The sequence below is a fragment of the Cyprinus carpio genome, chromosome A15 (genome assembly GCF_018340385.1).
Source record: "Cyprinus carpio isolate SPL01 chromosome A15, ASM1834038v1, whole genome shotgun sequence".
In the NCBI taxonomy this organism is placed as follows: domain Eukaryota; kingdom Metazoa; phylum Chordata; class Actinopteri; order Cypriniformes; family Cyprinidae; genus Cyprinus; species Cyprinus carpio.
In genome coordinates this window covers 17,943,208-17,966,913 of record NC_056586.1, presented here as the reverse complement: position 1 = coordinate 17,966,913, position 23,706 = coordinate 17,943,208, and the positions used below count along the sequence as shown (strand labels likewise).

General features: G+C 35.0%; 1 protein-coding gene across 1 annotated transcript; it reads right to left on the bottom strand.

Annotated features, from left to right (window-relative positions):
* Positions 1–1,128: 1,128 nt before the first annotated feature.
* Positions 1,129–22,979, bottom strand: LOC109103540 (nesprin-2-like). Its single transcript, XM_042771304.1, is given in 14 exon segments — positions 1,129–2,042; positions 3,243–3,307; positions 3,605–3,749; positions 3,751–3,785; positions 5,879–6,042; positions 6,461–6,512; positions 7,803–7,909; positions 8,809–9,019; positions 10,082–10,276; positions 11,051–11,188; positions 12,946–13,128; positions 13,688–13,838; positions 13,929–14,209; positions 22,708–22,979. Coding segments are annotated over 13 exon segments (1,953 nt in total). The 5' UTR covers positions 14,189–14,209; positions 22,708–22,979; the 3' UTR covers positions 1,129–1,795.
* Between the last annotated feature and the right edge of the window lie 727 nt (positions 22,980–23,706).

The window sequence follows — 23,706 nt, the reverse complement described above, 5'->3', positions numbered from 1 at the left end:
CCAAGCCTGTCGATTAGCTCCATGCTATCTCATTAAGTTACATGAGTGTCTTTGCCCACTTGTGTTGGCAGGACACAGAAATGGTATCTGAAAACAACAGCTAATCATTGTGTTTATATAAAAAAGCTTTTTAACAAATTTTACATTTTTTATATTTGTAATTTGATAACTTTGTAATGTCCACAACTTTATCATACCACATAGTATTTTTTAATAATATATTATAATTTTAGTCTGATATACAGTATAATCATTTGATATGGTGTTACTAACATTATGAAAAGCAGTGGAATGCAAATTGTTGGGTCTTCGTCCATATTGCAGCTGAATGGTGCACAAACAAAATGTTCTTTCTGGACCGCAACATCAAGAGTGAGTCAGAAGCCAAAATAATGTATTTACACTCATTAAAAAAAAAAAAATAAAAAAGTCACATTTGGTTTAACATCATGCAAGTTTTGCAGCCCAGATAAATTCATATGCATGTTTTATATAAAGACTAACTCCTTTGCATTTTTTCATAGGAACTATTACCTCATAGACCTTTTCCACCCAATCCAAATGCTCTTAATATCACCAATTACTGATATTGTAACAGCAGCACTGACCTTCAGCACCTTCAGGCAGAGTTCAGAAAAGTGTATTTCCTCTAAAGGTTTTATTGCCACAGAAATCCATGTCCTCCTCAGATGGATACCAGAATTTATTTGCTCTCGGTTTATGGGCTCTAGGCTTGCAGATGTATATGGTTCAATTTGAGGAGCTGTTTTTGCCAAGTATATAAACTCATCATCAAACAAAGGCAGGCTTGCTTACCCATGCACACAACACTTCATTTTCTGCAGTATTGACTTTAGTTCAACTCCCAAGAGCTCTGAATGGATCAAGATGAGATTGAAAAGCCATCTGCAGACATTTCCAGCGAAGATCATTTGTGTGCTAATTAAATTTGAAACATTCTTTCATAATCTTTGCGAGTGTTCATCTCTGGCAGGAGCACAAAAACCTCTTTCAGCATGTCCAGCAAGCCAGATAGACAGAGAAAGACACTGACTGCTTCCCCCCAATGAGAATCACACGGCGTGTCAATCCACACGCATTCCAATGTCACCATCCACAGCCAGCCACTTGTTTTCACTCATCTCTTTTATTTTACAAGTCATAAAAAGTGGATAACAGTGCAAAACCGTTCCTTGATGAGCACAAGGATTTGCTTTAAAGCTCGCTTGTGTGTCTTCTTCACTGGACCGATGCAATCTAATAAATACAGTGCAGAATGCCCTTCCTTAAAAAAAACATTACAGTGATTACGGTATACAATACAATGGTTCTTGATCAAATATTATATATTGTTACACAGTATGAAATGTTTGTGTGTATTCTCTCTCAGTACAAAATTTACTTTAACTCTACAAAATTTTCTGCTATTTTTTTTTTTAACAAACAAACAAAATCTTAAAGCCAGCATGCACACAAACACACACTTCATTCATGCTTTTAAATTTTTTAACAAACCTATAAATACTTGGTTGCCAAAAAATGCTTAATCTGTCACTCAAAAATTCAAGTAAGCGTGCTCAACAAGGCAGTGTTAAATATAGTTGCTTCCAGAGCTGTCAAATCATTTCAAATCGTTTTATACGATTCACTCTTATATTGTGGGAAAGTTGGTGTCAAAGTAGAATTAAGTGCACTTGCTATACTAGGTGACACATGCTTACATAGAAATGTTACAAGAAACCTTAAACAATTCCATGTGTGCTTACTAAACTGTTTGCCATTACTGCTTGCTTCCTCAGGTGGGAGGGGGTCCTTTGTAACGTAGGGCCAGGTGAAATGAGCGGGTCAGGGTATTGGACCGATGGCACGAGGTATCGTGGAGCAAGATGAGGGGCCAGATCACCACAGCAAGCAGGAGGGCAAATAGGAGAACAAGCAGTGGTGCTGAGGCCTTTCGTACATTGAAAAACCTCAGGGGCCCCAAAAGCCAGGTGCCAATGTGCCTTAAGCTGCTAGCAGAAGCCTCCGGTCCACATAGGTCACTGGAAACAGAAATACATCATGATAAAAGGCCATTTTTCCAAAGTAACAGATTTCTTACAGGTCTCTTCTATGGTAGTAGTTGGCAAAAATCTGTATAGTGCTCCTGCAGAGCTTAGCTCCATCCTGACCTAAAACACTTACAGTTTCTAGTAATCCAGGAGGCCTTGATTAGCTGGTTCAGGTGTGTTTAATTAGGATCTGAGCTAGGACATCCTTGGCATAAATCAAAATGTAATTTGCACAATTCAAGTTTGGTATGCATTGGTGAGGTAGAACTGCTTTAAAACATTTCTACGAGCCAAGGCTGACCTTAAAGAAACTGTACTGTGAACAGCATTCACTCATAGTAATGTGAAAATAACTTTAAGCAAGATTTAAAGTCAAAACTAATATCGGTGTCCTTGCTTCACATTTAAGTCCATTTAAATTGATTTCTCGGACAAAATTGGCCTCACTGGTCAGGGAAGCATATGACTTCACTTTGTCAAATGATTCTCATTGCATTTTTGCAGTCCAATAGACCTTAAATGTGCCTTTTTTGGACACTGCCCAAATCAAGGGTAAGAATCTTGGGTATATCATTAACGTTGTACAAAACAACACTAAACCCCATTAACATTCATTGTACAAAGGAAAAAATAAATTAAAAAATAAAATGTGTTCTGCTGAAGAAATACTACAGTTCAAAGGTTTGGGGTTAAGATTTTTCAGTGTCTTTTAAAGTATATTATGCTCACCAAGACTGCTTTTTGTTTTAAACAAAAATACAGTAAAAACAGTAATATTGTGAAATATTATTACAATTAAATAACCATTTTCTATTTAAATACATTTTAAAATGAAATTTCTGTGATGCATAGCTGAATTTTCATCATCATTACTCCATTCTTCTGTGTCACATGATTCTTCAGAAATCATTCAAATATGCTGATTCGCTTCTCAAAAAACATTTTTTATCAATGATCAATCTGATCAATTTAATGAGCCCTTGTTGAATTATGTTAATAATTATAAAAAATAAAAATAAACTTTTGAAGGCTACTACATTTCTAATGACTGTTTTTCCAGCACAAAAAAATATATATATATATTTGTCAGGGTGCAATTTAGCACAAGAAAATGCATAATGCCTACCAAAATAAATCAACAAGCTTATTTATCAAATTCAATGACGTCTACATAGGAAAACACTTTCTCACCGACTCGACTCTGCACGGGTGTTGTCCTCCAAAGAGTCAGGGAAACAAAGTCTCTCCTGCTGCCTCTAGTGACAGAGAGGGACAAGATGATAATAGCTTGAGATTAACAAAGCCCTGCAGGGACTCTATTGTTTACCAGTTCTTTGTCACCGGTGCACATTACAAACACAATTATGTGTGGGGTGTGTTGAGAGGTGTAAAGCACATCATAAAAATCATGCAAGGCACCACATTTGCTACACATTAACAGGTCTGGCTTTAATTCGCGAAACCCCATGTAATCAGAAAAGCAGTTATGGTGTTTGTGACCGTGTGAGGGTGTTTGTGCAGAAGGGGCGTACGTGTCTGCAAGCAAGATATACCTGTGGGTCTTCATGACGTTGGTAAGAGTGATGCTGGAGGTCACATGACGGGGATGGGCGGGGGGTGGAGCACGTGTGCGGAGCTCGCTGTGGGTGGGGGCATCTCTGGGGGAGCACATTCTCTTGATACTCAACTCCCTCCTCTCTTCCCGGATGGCAGAGATGAAAAAGTGGAGCGCGGCTATAAAGATTCACAGAAGCAACAAACAATTTCAATTGCCAAAGAGTGGACAGCAGAGTTCTCACTACATGTGACAGCTTTGCTATGCTACAAAAGGCGCTTGTAAATCGAAAGAGACGGGCTCCATTAACTAATAAGGTTCAAGGCGGCTCTGTCTTTTTGTGCTCTCTGTTTTGCTCTCATTCTTTGAGTCCTTTAATGGGACCAACAGATCCACCTTTTCGTGTGACACATTACACAGACGCTCTTGGCCCTTTCCTCACTATGTTTGTGCCTACAATTACAGCAGCCATTATAGAGCCTGTTAGAGCAGTGGGTCTTTTTCCTATCCCTGTAAAGCTGCCAATTAGCCATGAGCGCCGAGAAATTACAAGAGGCTCTTTGAAATGGAAATGGTTTCTCTCTCTTTCATCGAGGTTTTTCCAAGGCTTCGGCAGGCAAATCGGCCTCTGCATCAGTGCAGAGGATTTGCTTTCCCAGAAACCATCGTCGCCCCCCTCTCCCCACTCCTGTTTTGGAAAGAAGCACTGAGCTTTTTAAGTCAAGATGGTACAGATTCATTTGAGATGGATTAATTAGCATGGGTGAATAATATGTGCTTCATATTCCTTGTAAACATTTATTTTTATGATGTCTCTAAAATAAGCTTTTACCCTCAGAAATATTGATAAATATGATGGATTTATGAATATAGATATGAACAGCACATTCAGGCCGTAAACAGGTCTTCAGCAAGTCAATGTGACAACTATTAATGGCGGAAAATCAGCATGATGACCATAACAGAGGAGAGATTGTTATAATGTGCACAGACTGCAACTGCAGTCCAGTCTTAATGAGATTTGGCAAAAATTTCTCCATGCACAATTGCACCGAGCATCCATTCTGCATTTATGACTGCAGTACTAAATATGCGCACTGATGAAGCAGAAATCAAATCTAGAACAAAATCAGCAAGTTATGAACACGGCTGTAGTGCAGTGCAGTGTAGAAAACATACAGTGAGATCCCAAAAGCACACTAGTGCATTTGTGATTTAACACCATTTATTTTATTATTTTTACCCATTTAAAATTATATTATCAGCATAAGATTATTTTCAGGTTTAAAAAATAATAATAAAATTAAAGCAGTGTATTCTGCAGCCTCAGTCTTTCAGAATTCACTGGAAGATAATTCATGTATGAATATTTATCTATTAAACATCAATAGCTAAAACTCAAGTCACATGAAATGTATAAAATTATTTTCCATCTTGACATTTAGTGAGACTATTCCATTGATGAGAAGTTCAATGATTTTATATAATTATTTATAATTAATGGCTATATAAATGGCGATTAAATCTATTTGAAAATCTAATGATTTTATGATCTGTAATTCATTATAAACATACAGGCAGCAGCAGCTGGCCATTTATGTTGTTTTGTGATTGATTGACATTTGTTATTATCTCAGTTACTTTGCATCTGAAAATTCAATAATATTGACATCAAACTAATGTCAAAAGCAATCTACAAGAGCCATTAAACGTTTTTTTGACAGACAGTGTAATGAGTAGCATCACTCACGGAGCAGTTTAAACATTTATATACACTACCGTTCAAAATACTTTTTAGATCATCTGTTCCTGTGATGGCATCATGACTAGTCTTCAGTGTCACATGATCCTTCAGAAATCATTCTAATATGCGGATTTGCTGCTCATAAAACATTTGTTATAATCAATTCTGAAAACAGTTGTGCTACTTAATATTTTTGTGGAAACAGTAAAACTTTTTTCTATATAGAATAGAGTTCAAAAGAACAGTATTTATTTGAAATTGAAGTTTTATTTGTAGAAAACATTATAAAGACTTCACTGTCACTTTTGATCAGTTTAATGCATTGATCAAATAAAAATATGACTGAATGAAAACATGAATTTCTTTCAAGCAAACAAAAAATCTTACTGACCCCAATATTCTAAATGGTAGTGTATAATATGGGACCTTATTAAGGCCTCTCTAATCAAAGGGCCCAGAAAAAAAAAAACATTCCTGGGTTGTAGGAAAAACATTCAAACTGTGTGATTACACCAAGCAAAAATATACCTGTGGATCATGCTCCGTCTGGACGGCTTTAGAACAAAGTTGATGCGTCTGCCCCAGCCAAGCGCTGATGCGCTCAGGGTCGAAGGTCACAGGCTCAGGAGACCTAGTTTCAAGTTTGGAAGTCTTAAATGGTCTGGTGTACTGAGGCTCACCAGCTCTGATGACTGGATCCACAACACATACATGCAAAACAGATATTAGCAAAGTCTCTTAGCATAAACAAATCAGGAATATGCTGTGAAAAAAAATTCCTAAAGCTGAATGCGTTTTAGACAAGATGTATACCATAAAAAAAATGGACTAATTCCTGGATTTAAGTGACAGATATAATATTTGAAAATTAGTTGCTGCTTTGAATGGGCTAAATCACAATAGAAAGGCTGAAAAGTTTTGAGATATTTGCCCATCATGAACCTCATAATCAAGGTTTTGGTGGCTCTTGGCTATTTTTCAAGGATATTAGAAAACAAGCCAAATTGAGAGCAGCTCTTCTATGATTATCGAGTGATTAAGCTGTGAGAGGGACACTGCCCTCAGTGGATGGCACCAGTCAAACGGACCAATCAGGAGCCACGGCTTTACCTGGCACCGGCGTCTGGGGTGGGGCCGCATACTCTAAGCTCTTCTTGATGCCCTGAAAAACACAGCAACTATGTTCAGCATTCACCTACATTACAGAAATACACACATGCATGTTCATTTTTAGCATCAAGGTTTGCTTCTATAAAGTACATTACTTTCAAAATAAATGCATCTTAATGTAATGTAGGGTTTTCAATCTTTGAGATCCCACGCACCCCCAAATATGATCATCCTTGTGCAAAGGACCCCATCCGAAAATTTAAAAGGCAGCTATTTATTTTCATGCATATCAAAATCATGCAATTTAAACAAAACAAGCAAACAAACAAATAAATAAATAAATAAATAAATAAATAAATAAATGTAACATAAATCTATAAATGTAACATAAATATATAAATTATGATTTGGAAAATATTTAATTTCTATTGTGTTACATTGTTACATTTATGTCTACTTACTATAGTACTGTACGTTTTTTTTTTTTATTAAAATTTCTTTAATGTGTTTAAGTGTTTTTTTTATAGTTTTACTCTAAATGTTTAGTGGTTTTCCACCATATTGTATAGATGTCTATATACATAAATATATATTATAAAGTTATAACAACAATTACAATATTTATAACATTTATAATATTCATTTTATAAACATTTAAAATTACAAGTGTAAAATACTATTGTAAAATATTTAACATTGTTACATAATTACATTTTTTCTTCTACTCACCATATTTTTTTCTTCTTTTTCATTGTTCTTCTACTCACTATAATACTATTACAGTAATGTTAGATTTTATTTCTATTTATTTATTTGAATCATGTATTTATTTTGTTTAATCCTATTTATTTTTTACAGTTTTACACATTTTTCCAAGGACCCCATAGAATTCTTTGCACACCCCTGGGGGTCCTTGACCCTAGTTTGAAAGCCCCTGCTTTAATGCACTTTAATAATGGTTAATAATTTAATAGTGGTTAATTTGTGTTAAAGTTATATCTGAGGCCAGCTGTGTTCAATACAGAAAAAAAGACACACCAACTAACACAAACCTGTTACCATCTATTTGCATGTTACATACCCTGCATGCTACAACATGTGCAGGCACACGTGTGCTTACGTCTATGCACACATACAAAAACAGAGACCACATTGTGATCTTTTCAGTTGGAAGCCCCCCGAAAAAACTGCAATCCCCTCATTTGCATTTCAATTACATTTCGTTGCTGTATGGAAAATGTACACAGATACACTATACTACACATTATAAAATGGACTGTGGTTTCTTGGTCCATAATGTAAATAAGTACAAGATGAAGTATGAGCTGTCAGATGGACTTACTGGCTGCTTTAAGCTGACAGCACCATTGTCAGGTTGCAAGTCCACAGGCCTCATGTAGACTCTCCTCCTCAGAGGATATCTGGCTGGTTCATCTGTGCAAGGCACACCTGAGAGGATGAAAGAAAATGTTAATGCTCCTGATGGGTAAAAGTTACAGTTCCTGTGTTTTAGAGACCTGCTAGAAATGTATAGCAATCACAAAGAATAAAGGGCTATGAAATGCCTAAAACTCATCTGTCCTTGTTTGGGTTCATGATTATTACATAATCACCTGATTGTAATTCACACGTGAAGCATAAATGCCTCTGCAGCACCTGCGGTGGTTCACACCACATGCACACGAAAGCATAAACAAGGTGTTAATATTCATAGTGAATGCAAAACGCTCCAGTTTCACGTTATTTTAATATTCACTTGAAATGCTGTGAGGAAAGTGATGAATTCAGGACAGAAATATATTCAAAGCATCAGAAATAACAAAACCAATATATGAACGGCAAACAACAAAAATGGATCAATATTACTACAATGTAACATTTCCATTGGCTAGGTTTAAAAAAAATGTGGACCTCTTAAAAAAAGTTGGTAACTGAAATAAAACTGAAATAAAACTGAAATATTAAATGGAAAACAAGGCGACATTTCTAATTCTAATTCAATTTTCTTTTTAACTAAAAGTACTATTACTGAAACTGAAAAAATATATAAAAGGCTATATAGGTATAAAACTACATAGCAATATGACAAACTTGAACTAAAATTAACATAGTAGTATATAAATAATACTAAAATAACACTGCTATACATTTCAGTGTATGATTTTAAGTTTAATGTTAAAAAACAACTTCAAGGTTTGTGTCTCAAGCTTACACAGTAAAACACAATTAATCGCAAGTCATTTAATCACCACCCAACATTTCATGATTACCATTGGCCCCATTTATAAGTAATGAATATGAAGATTTTTGCTTGGAGGAACCATTGGATTGTATCAGGCAACCCCTACCTGCAGCTGCACTGAAGGAGGACGAGTCTGTGTCATCATGGGAGATTGAACCACCAATGTCCACTGAAGGGTCCCACTCCAGAACCAGGTGATCTTGACTGGACTGATGAAGACAGGCCTGAGACTGAGGCGCCATGCACTCATCCTCCAGCATACTCTCAGACGGACAGCCAGAGTCAGGAGCACACAGAGCCCAGTCCTCTTCAAAAACCTGCCATAGCACAAGAAACATAAATTAAACATCTTAAAACATTTTCCAATTCAACATTTTCATCTAATTACAATTTTCAGAATTACAATTTAGTTTAAAGGCACTTACTTAAGAGGAAGGGGGTAATAAGTATACATACATACACACACACACATAAATATAAATTAAAAAAAAAAAATTTATATATATATATATATATATATATATATATATATATATATATATATATTTTGAATATATATACATTTTGAAACATTAACACATTTTGAATATGTATATTAAACATTAAATCATCAATTTCTTAATTTTTAAGTGTGACAAAAAACATTATGGAAATTCTGAGAACATACTGATCCGAAGTGTGGGAAAAAAAGCATTGTGTGCTTCTTCTGAGCTATGGAAAATATGCTGTGGTAATTCATTATGATGTCTGATGTGGGACTCTATACACATCCTATCTCTGACAACAGCATAAAGAACATAAGCATGCTACATTTTTAGCATATCTTTACATGATACATTTGGACCTAAAGAGACAAAGGCTCACACAAGGAACTTGTTCAAATGGACAGTACATGTATTGTGCAGCGGCTGCTTGGCTACAAGACAACTATTCAGGGGTTGTATTCATGACTTTTCTACCAGAACATATGAAGTTGGATGCTTAAGTAGCTTTCCCTTGGGATAATTTTTTACCAAAAATGCAACAGGCCTGCTCTGAGCAAGTGAACTTGAGATGACACAAAATAAATGATCAAATAAAAAAGCTATCAGGGGAGAGAAGGAACTCTTCATGGATTCATAGTCAACTGTGCATATGAAAACATATGGAGAATTGACCATAAACACCGGCTATAAGTAACGGTGCTATTGTAGAAATACAATCAGCCAATATTCTGGGTGGCAAATGAGTTTAAATGATTATATATACACCTTGATTTTATTCAGATATAATGGTGCAATTGAATTAGCTGCGAGTCCAGAAGAGACTATGAGAAATGTTTCAGGCTTTAAACTTTCTTCACACTTGGAACTAATTAGTGCACATGCATGGATATATACCAGTCTCATGCTGAGCAGGCGCGTATGAAGATGGCCCAGGCCCTGAAAGACACGGGTACAGTGGAGCAGGAGTTCCTGCAGCTGGTTCTCGATGACCTGGGCATCACCCGGCTCGCTTCTTTGGATCAGCTCTTCTCCACGCTGAAGCAAATCGTTAAGTCGACCTGCACTCTCTCCAACTGCCTCCTGAAACCCCTGAGAGACAAATATACACAAAAATAATTAACAATCATATACAATATACATCCTTCCTTGATATTAATTCCATTCCTAGAGGCCACAACCTGGAGGGTTTAGTTCTAACCCTAATTGAACACATCAGAACCACCTAACAAAGGTCTTCAGAACTACTTAATTATTACTGGCAAGTGTGTTTTTCATTAGGGTGAGAACCATTAAAGTTCTGAGGATCGATCTTAGGGCCATTAAAATGTCACAATGTAAAAGCTTATGTAAATTTTACAACAGTAGTTTTTCAGTAATGAGGATTATGTATAACATTAAATAAATTAAATAAATGCAAAGGTATTCATATATTATTCTAAACTATTATAATCTGTTAATTATAATAAAATATTAATTTGTCATTTAAATAATTTCATTTTTTATTATTGTATGACAAACTGTTACAATAAAATATTAATTATTAATTATATATTTTGATACAATAATTTTATAAAAAATAAAATAAAATAAAACTTAATTTAATTCTCTTTTTATATTTTAATTGTTATGTATGTATTTATAGCATAGCTCCTCCTTAATAGTCCTAAAAGTAGGCTTTATTTTCTTCATGCTAAATACATAAATGTAATTTTTGGGTGAAATGTGGCCTGGCATTTTTTTTTATAAGACCAACCCAACTTGGCCTTTCTGGGATTTGTACTTGGTACTTAAAAGAACTGCACTTGTAAAAAAAAAAAAAAAAATGCATGGACAAATCGGTCTATCCTTGTTTCCTGAAGGTACCTGAAGCTGGTGCATCTTCGAGCAGGTGTCTTTGCCTGAGAAGTGCTCCACTTCAGTCAGCCTGAGGTCCATATCAGCCAGCCACACTGCCATTTCTTCCCTCTGCCTCTCAAAATCCTCCCTCTGGCAGATGAAATGCTGTTGCACGCACACACACACACACAGACAAACAGAGCATGATTCTGTCTGACCGTCTACACCCTGATGCTGTTTTTAGCATAGGCACAGACTGACAAGGAGACACATCAAAATTACAACAAGGATGTCAATGTTGCAGACAGGGAGTGGAAATGGCATAAACAAAACACAGACACAGAAGCCCATGGTAAGGGGGGCATAACCAGTGCATTCGAGCACAGACCAACGCTGCACAGGGGTCACTGCAGCTGGAAGGACAGAATTATGTAAGATGAACGCAGGCAGGGCAGAAGGCTGTATGGATAAAGAGTTAATGGGATTAAAATGAAGGCAGGAAAGGGGCAAGAGAGAAAGTAGCAACGAAAACATCGTTCAAAAACGTGCTTTTTCTGGTTTTCAGTTGCAAAAAATTATGTTTTGAGAACTGAAAGCATTTTTACACTGTTAAAATAAATAAGAAAACATAAATATATAGTGCTGTGCAAAAGTCTTAAGCCATTATATATTGGCCTCAAATTTGAAACACAAGTTGGGATAAAAATCAACCCCGAACTAAACTTCAGAGCTAACTATAGTTAGAGTCTAACTATAGTGAGCCCTTTTACATTAGGCCTACTATAAGGTTACAGTTACAGAGCCCAAACTTAAATTACTTTTTTTTTTATAAATAAAGCAACACTCAGCTTAAAAAAAAGGTATGCAAACATGTAAATTGCACATAATGCAGTTTTTAAATTAACTTGTTGAAATATATTAATTTACACAGTGCCTCTCATAACTCGTTTCATAACAGACTGCATGTTGGAATGCTTTTCTCTAGACTTCATTTATCATGCATTTATAATGAGCATTTATAACGAGCATTTATAACGTTTGAATGGAGGCTTTTATAAAGCGATCTGTCACTCGCTACACATCAAAGAGCATCAAAAATCAAAAATAATTTATTGTTTGAATTTCCTGAAAAAAAGGACATATTTTTAAAGATATTTAGTTTCTTATCAAAAGTAACCATGTATAAAACTGGAAGTTTCCAATGAAGTTCCACTCGTGCAGTGGTTAAGACAATGTATTTGTTCAGTACACATGAGTACCGAACTGAAAGACCCATACCGAAAATTTTCGGCACGAATATGTGTACCGTTACACCCCTAATGCAAAACTATGGCATTTTAGACAATTTAAAAATCCTGTCCATGTATGGAAGAAGATTAAAAAAAAAAAAATCACAAGCCATAAACCGAAACAAGTTGTGCTCCAAATTTGAGGTTGATATCTCCAAAAAAAAAAAAAAAAAAAAAAAAAAAAAAAGAAAAGAAAAGGGCTTTCTAAAAGATTTTTTGGGTACAGTACCAAAACATTTCCAATAAATGAAATTCACTTCCCATTCATTTCCTATGTGGTCATTTTTGACTGCGAAAAGTACAAATGTGACTATTTTTCAAGGACTATTTAACCTTTTTAACCTTTTCATGTCCACGTTTTTTTTTGTGTGTGTTCAAATAGCAAGTGTCAAAAACTTTACCAAGTGTAGTACACTTCTCACTGCTGTGTGTGTGCACTTGGATGGGTTAAATGCAGAGCACCAATTTCGAGTATGGGTTACCATACTTGACAAATGTCACGACTTTCACTTTCACTTTCATTCCAATAAAGTGTAAAAAAAAATCGAAAAAAAACAAAACATAAAATTTTTCCCAATAGCACAAGAGGGTTAAAAGATGACAACTTTGAGCAGTTTGAGGGTCTTTATATACCTTCAACCTGCGGCACACTGTCTCCACAGTGTTGCTGAGCTGATCCCAGCGCTGTCCACAGTCCTTCGTCATTTCTACGAGCCTCGCGCCCATAGCACCTCTGAACAGGCCGACCAGAGTTTGACAGAGTTTGGTCAGTCCGTCCAGCTGGATTAAACGTATCCTGGCCTCAGCACGCAGGTTCTGGAAAGAGATACAAAAACAGACAGTGAGATCATGCGATTAAGAGGTAACTCCCTCCAAACTAAAAAAAATACATCCCACCAGTTCTCTGATTAGCTAAAGCAGGTTATTTAAGGAAAGTAGTGCGAGGGGTTAAGACAGAGGGAGGCGTAATGGTGCTTAGGAGGAGAGCCAAGGAGTTTGACGACCATTTGGTGTGATATATCTTCACTGGCAAGGGTCCCAGGCTTCTAGACACTCTGAGTAAATGTCTGCGCATTTGTAAGTGTGTCTATGTGTCGTTGATTACACTTACATCGTAGAAAGCGTCAAAACGCTGGCTGGCATCCACTCGGCAACAGTCACCTGTATTGACTAATTGGAGATGGTCTCTTTTTACTTTAATTCTGACAATTGTGGTCAACAACCATCTAAAAGTCCTCTTTTTAAAAAAGAAACCACAACTATTTTTGGGGTTTGCATTCAGAATGGTAAAAATTAAAATTAAAATTTTGGACAATATTACCAGTCATAAATTGAACATCTAATAGCACTGAAGTCAGACCAAACGTCTCATTACCTCATACTTTTGTAACTCCTCTTTTGCTGTAACATACAGCACATGGCTGGAATTCGGGGAAGCTGCTATTTTCTCAGCTGATCGAAGCCAGTCGTCTAAACAGGAGAGTTCTTTCTTGAATTCATACCACAGCATCCACCTCCTCTCTAGCCTGATGGACCAATGAGAAACAATTAGGTAGAACAATCTGTAAAGATCAGTTATACAGACAGGACGCCAATACTCATGGACAGCTACTCACCTGACACAGCCCTCGAGGGAGAAGGAAGCATCTTGGCTCAAGTCTCCAATGGACGACCACTCATCAGAGAGCTCATTCAAATCATCATGCAGTTGAGAGCTTCTCGTGGGAAAGCAGGTCTCAGAGGACTGTAGGTAGAGACCACTTTCGGGGTTCAGATCAACATATGTTTGCTTCTCTTCGCTGTCTTCATCGCTTCCTCTGAGACCTACTCTGGTGTTTCCATGGTGACTGGCTTTGAGTGACATCTCTTCTAACATCCTGGCATCACCAAGTGCCACCTGTTTACAAGAACACAAAGCAAGGCCAGTTCATTAGGCTCAAACACAACATGATGCACAGACATATTGTGACCCTGTTGTCAAAACAGCTCTTTCAATAATGTAGTCTTCCATATGAGAAAGTAAATGTTTTCTTTTCAATGCATTAAAAAGAAGAAATGTTATATATGGTAGTTGAAATTAAGTACTTTTGGGAAGCATCTGAATCTATTTAAACAGCTAATTGCTATTTTTATGACTATGCATGCAGCTTCTGTAAGCAGATATTTATTTAAAAATTTAAAATAAAGAATTTAAAATAAAGAAGTATAAAAAAAAATTTATACTTTAAAAATTAACTTGTTTTAAAATGAGACAAGTGAAAAGGTTAAATTAGTGGTGACCAGTTTTGTCCAATGTCCAATTTTTTAAAATGAATAAAAATCTTAAATAAATAAATAAAATCTTGAAAAAAATACGAAGGAATTTATTTTATTGCATTTAATAAATTAAATGCAAATAAAATAAATGTGTTAATTACTAAACTCCATAAATATAAATTATCAAAGAAATACATTCATAAATCAAATCAAATTACTAAAAATCATAAATGAGATCATAGATACTTTGAGTCACAAGGTGCTAGGCCTAGGCCTATACAATCCATCGTTGACCAATGCAAACTAAGTTGTGTGCCAGTTTCCTTGAGAGTTTTCACCATTGCATAGTTTTATCCCTAAAATCTCATATCACAAAAGAATTTCACATTTTATTCACAGTGCATAGAAACCCATAACTGCAGTATTTGGTTAGAAAAGCTTTGGTTTCTTTGCATGACAAAGGCATTAAAACTTTCAGACACCTCAGTCATGAAACAAAAGGTTCCGGTGCTCTGGGGTATAACTTCAGCCATCAAAAACCATAAATCAGTTTTATGGCCATTACCCAAAGGAATTACGATGCTGCCACCCCAGCCCAGGCAGAAAAAAGCCAAATAGATTTTCCTCACTCTAATACCTGCATAATGTGGCTGACAGAGGAAGGTCTGCTATGCCAGGCCATGGCTGCTGTCAATCAAGACTGATGCTCCCAAAAAGTGCCTTAGGCTGACCTCACTGCTGACCTTACAACTAAAAAACATTCAAGAAGAGTTTAAAAGCCTACGTGAGTCTCCAAAACGGCCCACATTCATATTTATGAATAGACTTGCCTTTAAAAAAAAATTCCTTGGTGTAGAATGGTTCTTTCAAAACTTTAAGCCCGACCAGCTTATAACTCAAAGTTATACAGGTATAATTCACCCACAACCTTGCCATCCACCACGGCCACCTCCACTGCAGGTACGCGCTGTCTTCAGGCTCAGCCGAAATGACTGTCATTTCTCAGGGTCCGCTGTGATTTTGCCCTGGTGGAGGGCATTAAGGCACTAGACTGAGTCTCAAAGCAGTCAGGTTGAAAATCGAAGTCACCGTTATTGCTTTTCTCTACCTGCAGAGAATGTTGCTCTCGCCTGAGGAGTAATGGAGTGCAAACATGACTGCGATCCATACTCTGTTCCTAACCTTTTCAGAAGTGAACAAACTTATAGCAGGCTGCAGGCCATTTCCAATCTCATTGGCGAGCTTGTGTCTTGAGGGACAGGTGTATACATGTGACACCCAACAGGCATGCAGTGACACAATGACTGGAAATGGGACGTTAAGAATCTGATTTCACCTTGATTTTCATCCTGTAGGCCTACAGAACATCCCAGCCCAGATTAAGTTACATATCATAATGTTCCAACACAAAAACCAAACCATGGAGATGGTCATTCAAGCCCAACACGTGATATAGGCGTGTAAGAAGTTCTCACTGGTGTAAACAGAACATAAATGTGACTATTTTGGTATCCAATCCAGTCATCTTGACTATTAACCATATTACATTAGGCCAGATTATATAAATCAGACTAAGCATCAGTAAAATCATAAGCATAGTCAAATGAATTATAAATCAATAAAATCATAAATCAATAAATGTCAATAAATACACTTTGTAAACACATTCATGAATAAATAAAATCAGTCAAAGAAAATCATAAATAAAAATAAAAAAATACATGAATAAAAATGCAATATCAAAAAAATAAATCAAATATATATCAAATTAATTAATTAAAATCAAAGTCAAAATCATACAATTATCAAATAATTACATGAATAAAATAATACAATCATTAAATATATAAACTCATAAATACCATAAATTAATAAGTGTAAAAAATAAGACCCAAATCAAAGACAATCCTTAACTAAAATAAACATAAATAATTACGTCAAGACAAATTTCATAAATACATTCATTAATAATAAAAAATAAAATCACAGTCAAATAAAATAATAAAACTCTAAAATAAATACATACATAAAATACAATATAATTATATATAAAATAAACCAATAAATAACTAAATATATAAACCATAAATGAAAATGTTCCGTAAATACATTCATAAATATTAAACTAAAATGCAAGTGAAATAAAATTAAAATATAAAATAAATTAAAATAATCAAATAAATACGTAAATAAACTACAATATAATAATAAAAAATATTCTATACTATAACTAAACTACAAATAAATTAATAAATGCATACATACAGTACATGCATACATAAAAAGTTCTCACAGGTGTGAAAGTAACACAAATGTGCCCATTTTGGTATCCAGTCCGGTCACAGATAGCTTGACCATGGTAATTATATACGTGTAATCCTACAAGAAAGCCATGGATAAGGATCATAGTAAATTAATATAGATAGCAGGATCAGAAAGCAGCATGAGACAAACAAGGATGTAAATGACAGGCCAGATTACAGATGCTTAGTCATCCTATTCAGCTAGTGTCGATGGTTTGGCTAGAAACCAACGAGGCAGGTGCATCTGGGGACCTTTCCATAACACAGCCTGCATTTGAATGAGCTAGAGTTGAATAAACACGCAAACTGCTGTCTGTGAGAGTGACGGGGGACAAAAAAGCCCTTCCATTTAGGCGAAAGGTGATGTGGGATGAGTCTGCATGTGGAAGCAAATGAAAAGTAATGATGCATTCAGTACATCAATGAAGCTTGAATCACTCTCAGGCTTCTTATTCAGGTTTGATAGACCATTTTTCCAGCTCACATGACACCTCAGTACAGGCACAAAACACCCTCACAGAAAATGAACATCGCTCTGGGGAGAACATCGTTTTTCTTTCTTAATGGCGAATAAAACGGCGCTTGTCTCCTTGGCGCTGAATAAACCTCACGGCAAACGGAGGTAATATTACCCTTTCGGTGGCCAATGACAATTACTTCGCTCTGTTTAAGATAAGCTGGGGAAAGGTCACAACACTCTAAAAGCTCAGACTGTTGCTGTTTTCATCTGAAGCAGTAAACACACATCTCTTGCCAAGCTCAGGCCTTGTACTGAATCTCATCCCACATGCTGCCAAGCAAAAAGTATAACCAACAATTTCAGCCCACATTCTATTGATTAATTTGAGGTGGAGGACAAAAATGAGTTCAACAGCATGTCTAATGACTCTAATCAATCACATTGCTGAAAACATCACTGAAAAGCACTTTAGTAAATACAAATTAAACTCATGGACCAACATTTGAGACGTCAATTGCAACAATAACAAACTAGGAACTAAGACCACAAAATAGTAAGGATATAAAGGATAAAGCTGTTCAGTGTAATTTAAATCGGTAGTTATGAACTGGTGGGTGGTGAGAAAAATAAAAAATAAAAATAAAAGCTAAACACAAATAAAATCCAACTACCTAACCATACATTTAGGGACAGATAGGACTGCTCAATTCTTATTTAAAAAAAAAAAGTAAATTCAGTCACATGGCGATATGAAAAATACTAATACTAATAATTTGGCCCAGTATTGGATCCATGAGTTAGGATGGTAAAAAAAATAATTAATAAACTATTAATAAGAAATTATAATACCAACAACACATAAATAAATAATAATAATAATAAAAATTATACACAATATACACAATAATAATAATAAATTAATTAATAAAACACATCTACATAAAATAACAATAATAATAAAAGAAATGTACTTCTACTTTGATATTAATAATAAAATGAATGCATAAAACCTATAAAATCTATATAAAATCACTAAGCATTAATATGAAGATTAATGAAACATATCTACTTAACAGTAGATACAATCAACAACAACAAAAAAAAGAATAAAACATCTGTATTAAAATGACATTTATATGTAATAACCTTTTTAACTTTTTCTAACAATAATAATAAAAAAAATTAATAAACAACTTTATAATTTTTTTAAAATATTTTCTATATAAAAGTAACAACAACAACGCAACTGCAAAATGCATGTTAATAATTTTGCATATTTGACTTATGTACTGTAGCTTGTGGTAAAATATTTTTTCTTCTTTTAAGTTTTAAAGACTTATGTACAAAAAACAAATGTAGAATCAGGATGCCACTTACTGTCCAACATAAAACCTTGGTCCTCAAGCAAAACCAGTGGTTTATATGATGAACACCACAAACTTGCACATATTTAACACTGTTTGCTCAGTGTGAGTCACAAAACTATGACAAGCTAAAATAGTTCTGCTTGATCGAGCCAACCTGTTCGGCAAATGTATTTTTAATCGAAAACGTGTGCACACACTCCCAGTGAGGTGACAGCGTTCCACCCACTCCCGTCTGTGCCGCCCCATAGAGGTGGCCTGAGGCACATCTGTGTTTCCGGTGATGAGTGCTCATGAAGACGGAGGAGATAAGGACCCTGGTGCTCCATACCCCCTGATCCCGAACCCTCAGCTCTCCCTCCCTGTCCTTACAGAGACTGCACTCATTGTCTCTTTGGTGCCACAGGCCCAAATCGCAAACAAACAGGCCTTTCTCAGCACCCGGATATGGAGAAGAGGCCAGTGCCAGGACACCTGATCTGATCCACTACACACACACAAAGCAAGAGATGAACCGGGCCCCCTCCTCTCCTCTGGCCCCTCGGAGACCAAGCTGTGCAGAAGGGCAAAAGAGCAGCGGGACAGCAAACTCGCTCTGGGTCCTGTGAATTACAGTTCGTTACATCTAATTTGCCATTAAATAGAAAATGTGTCTCAATTTAAGTCTGACCATGGCCTTAATACTCCTAATAGGAGCTGAATGCTCTCAGAGAAATTATCAGTATGTGATTCAAGTAGCTAGATCAGCCTTCAAATCCAATCCAGGCTTCTTCTAATCCCATTTACAGCACTTGCAATCTGGTGAGAGTCCTCAAAGCGCATCCTCATGCAATTGCCTTCATTCCCCATGCTTAAGACGACACCATTCCAAAAACAACAGATGACAAAGATATGCTGCTTTGTGACAATATCAAAGGTATAACCAGCATGTCATCCATTAATTGCAGCATATAGCCAAAGGCAAGCCACTCCAAAGAGCACTCTTGTTAAGAAGATGAATTTTGCTTATCCACATGAACACGTCATAGATGGAGATGGAAATGGTTGTTCTCTCAGCTGTGATTCCCCAGCTAGCAGACGCCTGACAGGTGTTGTGCTCAGGGAGAATAACGCAGACTCATTCACCTGATGACTGAGGATTCATTCAAGGACAAACAGCAAGTTTTACACAGCAGAATGTCTGTTTGACACACTGTTGTAGCCTGAAGCAAGGTCCTTCTCTCAGGAGAAAGATAAAGACAGAATGTATCTCTCTAATCACTTCAAAGGGAACAGAAAAAATAAAAAGAAAGAACAACAATTAACAAAAACAATTAACTTAAAACAGTTACTTAAAGACACACACACACAACATAATTTTTATAAATATCAAGATATGCATTATAAATAATATATTGTAATATTTATTAATAATGAATGCATAATTAATGTTTAATTTTAAATTAATTAATATTATATATTATAATATTTATAATACACATTTATTATATATATATATATATATATATATATATATATATATATATATATATATATATATATATATATATATATATATATATATATATATATACACACACATACAAATACAATATACATTATGCTTTATTATTTTATACACTGTTTTATTACACTATAATTATATACACTACTATTGTTGTTGTTGTTCTTCATAATAATAATAAAAAATTGGTACACTGTTCTTTTTTTTAGTTAATAATCATTAGACACACACACACACAACAATAATATAAATTCTAAAAATTTTCCATTAATATTTAACAAATATTTTTAATTTATTGATAATTTATAATTAATGTTTAATTAATTATAAATTAATTAGTTATATATTACTTTTAATTTTATTATGCTACTGTCTTATATTTATTATATGATATAGATTATTATCATATAGATAACATATACACACACATTAAACATTATTATTATTAAAATATTAGAATTTTACTGTAAAGAATATTTTTATAGTAGTAATTAATGTGTGATTGACTATAAATTAATATTTGTATTAAATTTTTATAAAAACTTTCAAATATACATGGCTTATTATTTTATTTTTTACTATTATTATTATTGTCCTTAACATAATTTAATAGCTAACAATGACAATATTCAAGTATAAAACCAGAGTCAAAGCTAAAAACTACATCACAGATCATGCTCATCCCTCTCCTGCTTTCGTCATCTGTGCAAGCCAGAATACAAAACGATCATTCATCCTTTACAAGTTTTGGTGAAATCTGATTCCTGGTTTTCAAACAAAGCTCTGCTCAGGGGGCATCTGCAGTTTCAGCAACGAAACTGGCCAGTGGCAACAGTGAGGAGAAAGCACTCTTTTTTTTTTTTAAAAAAATAAAGCATTACAATGAAAGCCAGAAGCAGCATTAGACTGAATGGCCAATTACTACCGATGCATGACGCCATTCATCATTAAACTCAGCGTGGTGTCATTCTGGCAAAGAAGTGTGTTTCTGCTGAATGCATCTATACCCTGGCTTGAAACATAATGGGCCTTGTAAGGGATATTTAGAAAGAAAAGACAAAGCAGGAAGCTCTCTTTTGCCCTTTAAGACCAACATACATTTCTTTCAACTTAACACTCTTCAAATAAAATCACTTCTGGGGTCTGTTTAAATCAGGAAGCCACTGAACAGCACCCAAAGAACAGGCATGTACAAGCAGGAGAACTTATTCTCTGCGCTCACAGCACTTTCCCCGGACACTGCTTAAACTCTAGTTTGTTGGGACTCAGTAATCGTACCATTGGGTATAGGTCTACATTTAAAAATGAATTCAAGTAATTGTAAACATTATATTAGAGGTTATATTGACTGCAAATCAGTTAATTGTTTTTAAAGGGCTCACTGTAAGGCTCCTGGAAGATTGAGATAAGAGCAAGATGTATAGCAAAATACAACACTGATTCAATTCAAGTCATGCAGTCTTGAAATCCACTAATGGATGAAATGGTAGAAAAGGCTAATATGTGATCGTTGGTTTCACAATCAGCTGTCTAAACATGAACTATAAAACATTTCTCACTTCTTTCTCACTTCTCACCATTAATAATAATAAAAATTATGAGTCTCCATATCTTTATTTATTTAGTTTTTGTACAAAACCTATTTATAGGATGAGTTTGTCCAGATAGCGCAGGGATAACCAAAATGCATGCATACGTGAAAATAGTACATAAATGTTGGTTAAGAAAATGAATAGAGCCATACTGTAGACAAACTGCGTAGATAGAATAGATGCTAAAATACTAGCTCTGACTTGTTTAATATTTTTGCTCAATGTAAAATTCTCATACTTCAATTTGGGTTATTGTATCATTTTTTTTTAACGACATGCTAATCCAACGTGTCCAAGCTTTTGGTTAATATGTCAAAGCAAAAAGCAGGCTGTAGGGTCTCTGTGACTGATAATGGTTGTAAATGCCATTTAAGCCCAATATAATTAAAAAGATAAACAACAAAAGATCTTTGACCCAGAATACAGGCCCAGTTTGAACTACAAGAGGCATCAGATGTCATTGTGGGAATAATCAATGGGCATGGAGTATCACATTCAGCAGTAGGCTGTAACCTCATGGCCTGGTCTTGTCAACCAAGTTAGTCATGCATACCATTCCACAGCAACAGCAACACATTTAAATACTTTGAAAACAATGGCTTGTATGGACGCAAAACACTTAAACGCACCCTTTGCACACAGTCACGTGGGCAACTCCAATGTGGTAGATGCCCCAAATGTTTATATGTCAATAAAATTCAAGAAAATTCATTTAATAGGCTACGTGATAAATATGACTGAAAATGTTCGCGTATGTTTATAATTACACACTACGCTGACGAAATACAGGTGCTAAATGCACAAAGCCCGTTTTATAGAAGCAGGTGAACAATGTTTGCAAGCGGTTTAAAAAATTCCAAGGGTTAAAAAATGCAGTAGATATTAAAATGTTATATACGTCCTCTTTAACACTTACGTGCAAAACCTGTCCGAAATCAAACTTCCAGTTTCTCTTTCAAGGAATCCCTCGGGGGTTCTGGAATCAAACAGGTGCAAAACTTGTCATCCTCAGGGTGGAAACACTTCTGATCAGGTTTGAAATGCCAGGTATGTTTTACGAACACTCATCAAACGTTATGTTCTGCGATAAAGTGAAACTCTGTTTCAGGTCACTTTACATAGCCATCAGTCTTTTGAGTTGTAAGCAAATTGAAATGTCACCTGACACAGGTGAGAAGAAGCCACACCCCCGAGCTCACACACTCCTCCTCACCGTTTTAGCTCTTATGCGTGACTTTAAGCACAGGTATTTCATTACGGAAATAAAATATATTGTCATTTTTTTTTAATAAGAGAAAAAAGTTACAATGAAAATTAACCAAAAAAAAAAAAAATTACAATGAATATATATATATATATATATATATATATATATATATATATATATATATATATATATATATACATCAACACAAAATGGAAAATGAAGTACACTAAAAATATTTTGTACAGTTTGTTTGTTACTATCATTTTGGAAATTAGCTTCCATGTAATTCGGGAACATTTCATTAATTTCTGAAACCTTTCAGAACACATATACACTTGTTAGCAGAGTAGAGGTGTATAAATAGATTTTTATGATCCAAAGGAGGCCATAAAACCATAAAAATCAGTTGCTCTACAGAAGTTTAAATGTGCAATCCAACATTTAACGTAGTATGCATATTTTTCAAATCAGTATTTTTGTATTCTGATTCTTTTCATAAAACATATAGGCATTTAGGTAGAATATTGGGCTGTAAACAAAATTTGTATTATTTAAAAGTGCAAATTTGTTTGCATGTGTGTTGATGCAGTATTCAATATAATGTGCATTCAGTATAATTCAAATGCAGCCATATCGTGGTTACTTTCAGGGCAACCTGGAGTGAACTACAAAAGAACTTTAGAATCTGAGAATATTGAAAAACTAATT